Consider the following 7,293-nt stretch of genomic DNA (forward strand, 5'->3'; position numbering starts at 1 on the left):
AGTAGCTGGAAGTACAGGCGTGCACTACCATGCCCGGCTAATTTTTGATTTATTGTAGAGATTAGGTCTCATCAAGTTGCCCAGGCGGGTCTCGAACCCGCGGGCTCAGGCAATCTACTCACCTCGGCCTACCAAAGGCGCGGGATTACAGGCTGAGCCACCGAGCCCAGCTAAAATAACTTTAAAGTTAGGGAAATTTTCTTTTAAACATAATCTTTAGGCTAAAAAAAAAAAGCCTAAAAAAATGTTTTACTCCAATTTTCTTGACCAGGATTATCAAAACACGGGGCAAACCCAACCCTGCCTGTTTCAGTTCTACCGGAACACGCCACATTCACTCAATGTGGGCCACAAACGCAGAGGGCAAGGAGCTGTGCCAGAGACACCAAGGTCCACTATGACTAAAATAGGTGCCACCTGGACCTTGACATCGTTGCTATCTCTGCTCTTTTTTTTTTTTCTTGAGTCAGAGTCTCACTCTCTCGCCCAGGTTGGAGTGCAGTGGCCGCTCCTAGCCACCGCAGCCTCAACCTGCTGGGCTCTGGCGATCCTTCCACCTCAGCCTTCCAAGTAGCTGGAACCACAGGCACGCGCCACCATGTCCGGCTAATTTTTCCATTTTATTGTGAGACGAGGTCACACCAAGTTGTCCAGGCTGGTCTCAAACCCCAGGGCTCAGACAATCCTCTTGCCTCAGCCTCCCAAAGTGCTGGGATTACAGGCTGAGCCACAGCACCCGGTCAGGTGTTCATATTACTAAAAAAGTAGGTCTCATCACTAACTTGTCTTTCAACAATTCTGGGAAATTTTGTCACCCTTTTCTTCTAGTCTCCCTACTCAGCCCTTTCTGGAGCTCTTATTTCCCCTCAACCGTCTTTAGTGTCTCCTGTTCTCCTCCCTTTTCTTATGCTGCATTCTGGGTTTCCGTTTCTTTGAGTTGGGGTCTTTCTCTGTCACTCAGGCTAGAGCGCAGTGGGATAATCATGGCTCACCACAGCCTCTACTTCCTGGGCTCAGGCAAATCCTGCCTCAGCCCCTGGAGGAGCTGGTACTACAGGTGCATGTCACCAAGCCTGGCTAATTTTGTGTGTGTGTGTTTAAGCCGGAGTCTCACTGTTGTCCAGGCTGGAGTGCAGTAGCACGCTCACAGCCCCTGCAGCCTCGACCTACTGGGCTCAGGCGATCCTTCACTTCAGCCTCCCAAGTACCTGGAACCAGAGGCATGTGCCACCATGCCTGGATGGGTTTTTTTCTTTTGAGTTGGCACCTCACTCTGTCACCCAGGCTGGAGTGCAGTAGCACACTCATGGCCCCTGCAGCCTCGACCTGCTGGGCTCAGGTTGATCCTTCCACCTCAGTCTTCCAAGTAGCTGGAACTACAGGCATGCACTACCACACCTGGCTAATTTTTGATTTATTGTAGAGACGAGCCGGGCTTGGTGGCTCAGCCTGTTATCCCAGCACTTTGGGAGACTGAGGCCTGTAGGTTCGAGACCCGCCTGGGCGACTTGGCGAGACCTCAGCTCTACAATAAATCAAAAATTAGCCGGGCGTGGTAATGCGTGCCTGTAGTTTCAGCTACTTGGAAGGCTGAGACGGAAGGATCGCCGGAGCCCAGCAAGTCAAGGCTGCGGTGGCCGGGAGTGAGACTCCAACTCAAAAAAAATAAAATAAAATATATTATAGAGTTGAGTTCTCACTAAGTTGCCCGGGATGATCTCGAACCCATGGGCTCAGGCAATCCACTCGCCTTGGCCTCCCAAAGTGCTGGGATTACAGGTATGAGTCACCACACCCAGCCCATTCTGGTTCTCTTAAGCTGTGTTTTATCTGCAAGATAACCAGAATTTTGTCCAAATGTCATTTTTTTTTCATTTAAGTTCCAGCTGGCTCTTTTCCCCCCAGCATTTTTGTACCCTCTTATGCTTTTTATTCTTTCTTTTATATTTGCAGTTTTCCTAAACATGTCTGTGTAACAAGGATCTGCCTGGTGGTGTTAGCCTGCAATCTGCCACGCTGGTGACTCTCACTCAAAGGGAGACCCATGAGTAGAGAGAAGTCTGCCTGGGGGAGCCCACTCAGTGGGGCTATGGACACACACTGCTGCCGTCAGGGGCTCAAGGAGTAACGCAGCCTGGAGATGATCTCTTATGTTTCTCAACTTCTAGACCCCTTGAGAAGTATAAGTAATACAAATCACAAAGCCAAACAGCCCTGAATGGCTACAGACTTTTAGAAGAGATGTCCTCCTTCCCAGAGCCCAAGCAGACCAGTTTCCTTGTGGGCCAGTGAATGAAGGACTGTTTAGTCTGCTTCTTCACTGGGAGTATCACCCTCTGGAAGGACCAGCCTGACTGATGAGAGGTCCTCTCCCTTTCTGTCTCACAAGGCCCTCTGCTTCACTTTCTGTTCCCATGTGGTTTGTTAACCCGTTGCACTCAAATATCCCCTCTGAGAGGACATCATAAACCTGGCAAACCACTCGGAAGTCCCCTCTCAGGGAACATAAAGAGATTGCTGGTGATTATACAGGGCAAACTTATGCAAGCATGAATTTTTCAAAATCGTATGTTTCCTTGAAGTTTACCATTCAAAAACTATGTCCCACATGCCAAGCTTTAGATTAGTAAGTTGAGAAGTAGTGTTCAGGAATCACAAGTACATCATTCCACACTGCCTTCGAACAACAGACTGGACAATCAATTACATGCCACTAACGTGGGAGGAAGAAAACGAGATTACCTTTTCTGCTCTAATAGAAAACACACCAGGCAGAAGACACCCAACAAAATACTACTGCATGACATGTGTCAATGAACCTGCAATGCATGTCAGTGACTGTTTCACATGTTAACACGTCAGAAAAATATGATACAAAATTTTGATTTTTTGGTCATAAGTTCCTCAATGTCAAACACCAAATCAATGAAATAATCGGTTCCAACGCTATACTATTTAATATGAAGCAGTTCGTTTTTTACTGTTTTGCAAAAAGTGTGGTTGAGTTGCCGGCAGGCAACCTGCAAGTTGCCCCAAGTGCAAACGGCCGAAATCCACAAACAGCACAGGTGCTCAGACAGGCACATTCGCTCAGTGGCCAGAGGAGCTGGGCTTCACATCATTTTCATACTGACCCCAGACACGTCCCTTACCTCCTGCAAGGTGTTACACATTTGTAGAATGTTTTATTTCACTTTCTGAGGGTGCTGTAGCGATAAGGTCTCGAGTCCTCTCTTCCACCACACTATCAAAACCCAAATAGCTACTCCTTTCTCAGAGTCACAGGCTAGGACAACCATTCGCTATTCTAACTAGCCAGCCCTCGTTCCCCCAATTTCTGATTCACCGCCTCCGTCCCTCAGAGGCGAAGAACTGGCTTAGGCCTAAGTCAATCAGCAGAATCCTCTCCATGGCCCGGGGATGCAAGCTGCGTTTAATCAGAACAAACACCAGTACTAGAATGAACAGGGAAAGGAGCCCCACCAGGCTTTCCCACAGGACAGAGATTAAGAGGCTCCTAGCGACTGCCTCTTAAGGGGCCAGCCCTCACAGAGACCATAACAGGGAGGCGAGAACGTATGAGCAACACTGATGAATTCTGAGAGGTAAAGCTGAGACCGGAAGGCAGGAAAACTAGGTCCTAGTCTCCACTGCTGAAGCCACCAGATCAAGCTCTGGCCAAATCCAGTCCTATCGTTTGACTTCACTTCCATGTATTCCCCCTTGTCTAAACCATTTTGAGCTGAGTTTGTCAGTGGAAAGCATTCTTAGGACATGGAAACAAGTCAACCGTTCAAAGTTCAAGAGTGAAAGCAGTATTTTACTCGCTTACCTGGATAACCAATTCCTTTGGCATTTGCATAGGGAACCCCAGAAGATCCAGGGCTATAAACAGGATTCATGATTTCAGGAGCTGAAAGGAAAAAAAAAGTGATTCAGCCAAGTGCGTTTGTTGTCAGATTTTTCTCCAGCATCAGTCTCAAAAAAGCAGGTCACAAGAGTCCTTTCTCTAGCCTACTATAAAATAATGCATTTCACACTGCTTCAGACCAGCAGGGAACAGAACAGGAATGCCCAGCATCCTAATGGATGCCCAAGTAGGGAGGGCACTGTAAGCTTTACCACTCTCTTCGGACCATCAGAAGCTAAGGGGAGAATGCTACCCGTGACCTAAATGTTCCTGTAACAGAGAAAAACAGCTAAGAAAACCAAGATAAACCCAGAGCATGAATTATCATGCAGCTGCTTTTTAAAGTGCTTAAAAACATCACTATACAATGTTGAGTGGAAAACCCAGTAAGGCACTGCATTATGCAGTATGACCTTAAATTCACATCTGTATAGACAGGCATGTGCACCTCTGGCACAAACAGAAAAACGTCTGTGAGGAAATACATAAAAATATGAAAAGTGACTGGGTTTACTGTTCCTTTTGTACTTTCGTGTATTTCTTTTTATTTATTTATTTATTTATTTTTTTGAGTCAGAGTCTCACTCCGTTGCCCAGACTGGAGTACAGTGGCCGCTCCCGACCACCGCGGCCTCAACCTGCTGGGCTCCGGCGATGCTTCCGCCTCAGCCTTCCAAGGAGCTGGAAATACAGCCATGCACTACCACACCCAGTTAGTTTTGATTTATTATAGAGACAGGTCTCACCAAGTTGCCCAGGCGGGTCTCGAACCTGCGGGCTCAGACACTCCTCTCACCTCGGCCTCCCAAAGCACTGGGATGATAGGCTGAGCCACCAAGCCCGGCCGTTCCTGTATTTCCTAAGTAACTTCTACTAAATGTGTTTTTCCCTAACAGACAAGCTGGCTATAGCCCAGCAACCCTATTAACCCATTCAGCGTGCTATCATTCACAAATGTCTTTCCTGAAAAGCTCAAGAACTTGTACAGTTATAACCGTGACTCTACCCCGTCTCCAAGAGTCTCATTAGTATTTGCAGCAAGCTCCTCTGAATATCACCACGCCCTGTGTTCTTCAAGTGTGAGCTTTCGCTCTTGCTCATCTGGTAAATCTTTTTTTTTGAGTTGAAGTGCAGTTGCAAGCTCATGCCCGCTACAGCCTCAACCTGTTGGGCTCAGGTGATTCTTCCACCTCAGTCTTCCAAGTAGCTACAACTACACAGACACAAGCCACCACGCCCGGTTAATTTTTTGATTTATTGTAGAGACGAGGGCTCACCAAGTTGGCTGGTCTCAAACCCCTGGTCTCAGGCAATTCTCTTGCCTCAGCCTCCCAAAGTGCTAGGACTGCGGGCTTGAGGCACCTCAACCACCGGTAAATCTTTTTTTTTTTTTGAGTTGGAGCCTCACTCTGTCGCCCAGACTGGAATGCAGTTGCACCTCCTGGCCACGGCAGCCTCAACCTACTGGGCTCCAGCTCAGCCTTCCAAGGAGCCGGAACTACAGGCACACACTACCAAGCCCGGCTAATTTCTTTTTTGATTTATTGTAGAGACGAGGTCTTGCCAAGTTGCCCAGGTGGGTCTCGAACCCGCAGGCTCAGGCAATTCACTCACCTTGGCCTCCCAAAGTGCGAAATTACAGGCTGAGCCACCGAGCCCAGCTACCCAGCGGTAAATCTTTCACTGACTTATGCGGTCATAAAGATTAGGGTGATCTTTAAGATAAAAGCAGAGTGTGTGGGAGCAGGGGATACCTGGGAACTCTCTAAACTTCCTACTTAATTTTGCTGAGAACCTGAAACTGCTCTAAAATATAATCTACTCAAGGTGGCTTAGCCTGCAATCCCAGCACTATGGGAGGCCGAGGCGAGTGGACTGTCTGAGCCTGCAGGTTCGAGACGAGACCGGGCAACTCGGCGAGACCTCATCTCGACAATAAATAAATAAATAAAGATTACCGGGCGTGGCAGCATGCACCTGTAGCTCTGGCTCCTTGGAAGCCGGAGGCGGAAGGATCGCCAGAGCCCAGCAGGTCGACGCTGGGGTGGCCATGAGTGTGCCGCTGCACTCCAGCCCGGGCGACGGAGACTCTGGCCCAAAAGAAAAAAAGACAAGCCAGAAGCAGAAGTGGGCACCAAAGCCCCAGCTAATGGGAAAACCAAGGCGGGAGGACCACTTGAGTCCAGCTGGGCCACACAGTGAGATTCTGTCTCCAAAATAAACAAAACACAACACAGAATGTGTATTTACTTGCTTGTTAGCGTATGCCTTTCCCACACTCCCATGAAGCAAGGAACCAGCATGTGGTTTTCTTTATAGCAGTATCTCCAGCACCAATAACAACGCCTGGTGCAAAACTGGTACAACGACCCGACAGGCTTTGTAAAACACAAACGCGCTTCACAACACTCCAGGCACTAAATTCCATGACCAAGACAAAATACAAAAGCAAACCACTTCCAATTTTCAGCTCATCTGACTCGTTTAGAACATTTACAACCAAGTAGTCCACTACAAAGAATAATATACCAGGTCACATCCTTTGTCTCTGTACAAGTCCTGGCCTCAGTTGGGAATACAGCAGCAACCTCAGTGACTAGGACATTCATTACCTTAATAACTTGTCCAATTTTTATTTAACTTCTAAAACAAAGCCAGATGCCAGATTTGCCATGACGTCTACAACTAAAATAGGTCTTGACCAACCGACAGCACCGATGACCGAACTCTGCCCGATGACCACGTCCTCCTCTATCGGCGCTGGCCCACATGGCAGCCACCTGCCAAGCATGGCTGCTGAACGCCTGAAAAGTGGGCTAGTGTGGGAACCGACCCTCTAGCTTTAACTTCAACTTAAACCGTCCACACACAGCTGGAGCTGTACAGTGCAATTCTACAGACTACAGAGGGGAGAAAGCAAGTACTGGAAGGCACAAGAGCACACAATCAACTGCTGTCTCATGCCACAGCTTAGGAATAAATAAATTGGCAACTGCCCATCCCTATTCCCCTGCACTTGTAACTCATGCTTGGCAGACCTGAAACATAGACATTTGGAAACCTTCAAATATTTCATCTACTTTTCTGGTTCAATGATCGTCTCTAAAGAAGTGAATACTTCCCAAACGTTATTTCTCTGTCCAAAGGCCACAGAGGAAAAAAAGGCCAGTCCCTGCTGTTACAATCTAGAAAAGTGCCATCCAACAGAACCGTCGGCAAAGATGGAAATGTATATCTGTACTGTTCAAATCCAGTAACCGAATTTTTGGCTTAACTTTAATTATGCAGACTCATGTAGATAACAGGTATTGTACTGGACAGCACAGGCCTATAAATAAGACAAAATGCATGAGCAACAACGATACAAGGCAAAGGAGTGTTAG

At 47.6% G+C, this 7,293-nt stretch overlaps 1 protein-coding gene across 1 annotated transcript in view; it reads right to left on the minus strand.

Moving 5' to 3' along the window:
* Positions 1 to 3,903, minus strand: part of FAM168B (family with sequence similarity 168 member B) — a 29,803-nt gene extending 25,900 nt beyond the window's left edge. Inside the window, exon 1 of the mRNA XM_021718385.1 lies at positions 3,833 to 3,903. Coding sequence (XP_021574060.1) covers positions 3,833 to 3,902 — 70 coding nt within the window. The 5' untranslated portion in view covers position 3,903. The remainder of the gene's footprint in view (positions 1 to 3,832) is intronic.
* Between the last annotated feature and the right edge of the window lie 3,390 nt (positions 3,904 to 7,293).

The sequence above is a fragment of the Carlito syrichta genome, unplaced genomic scaffold, assembly GCF_000164805.1.
Source record: "Carlito syrichta isolate Samal-C Ts95f unplaced genomic scaffold, Tarsius_syrichta-2.0.1 Scaffold111568, whole genome shotgun sequence".
NCBI classification, from domain to species: Eukaryota; Metazoa; Chordata; class Mammalia; order Primates; family Tarsiidae; genus Carlito; species Carlito syrichta.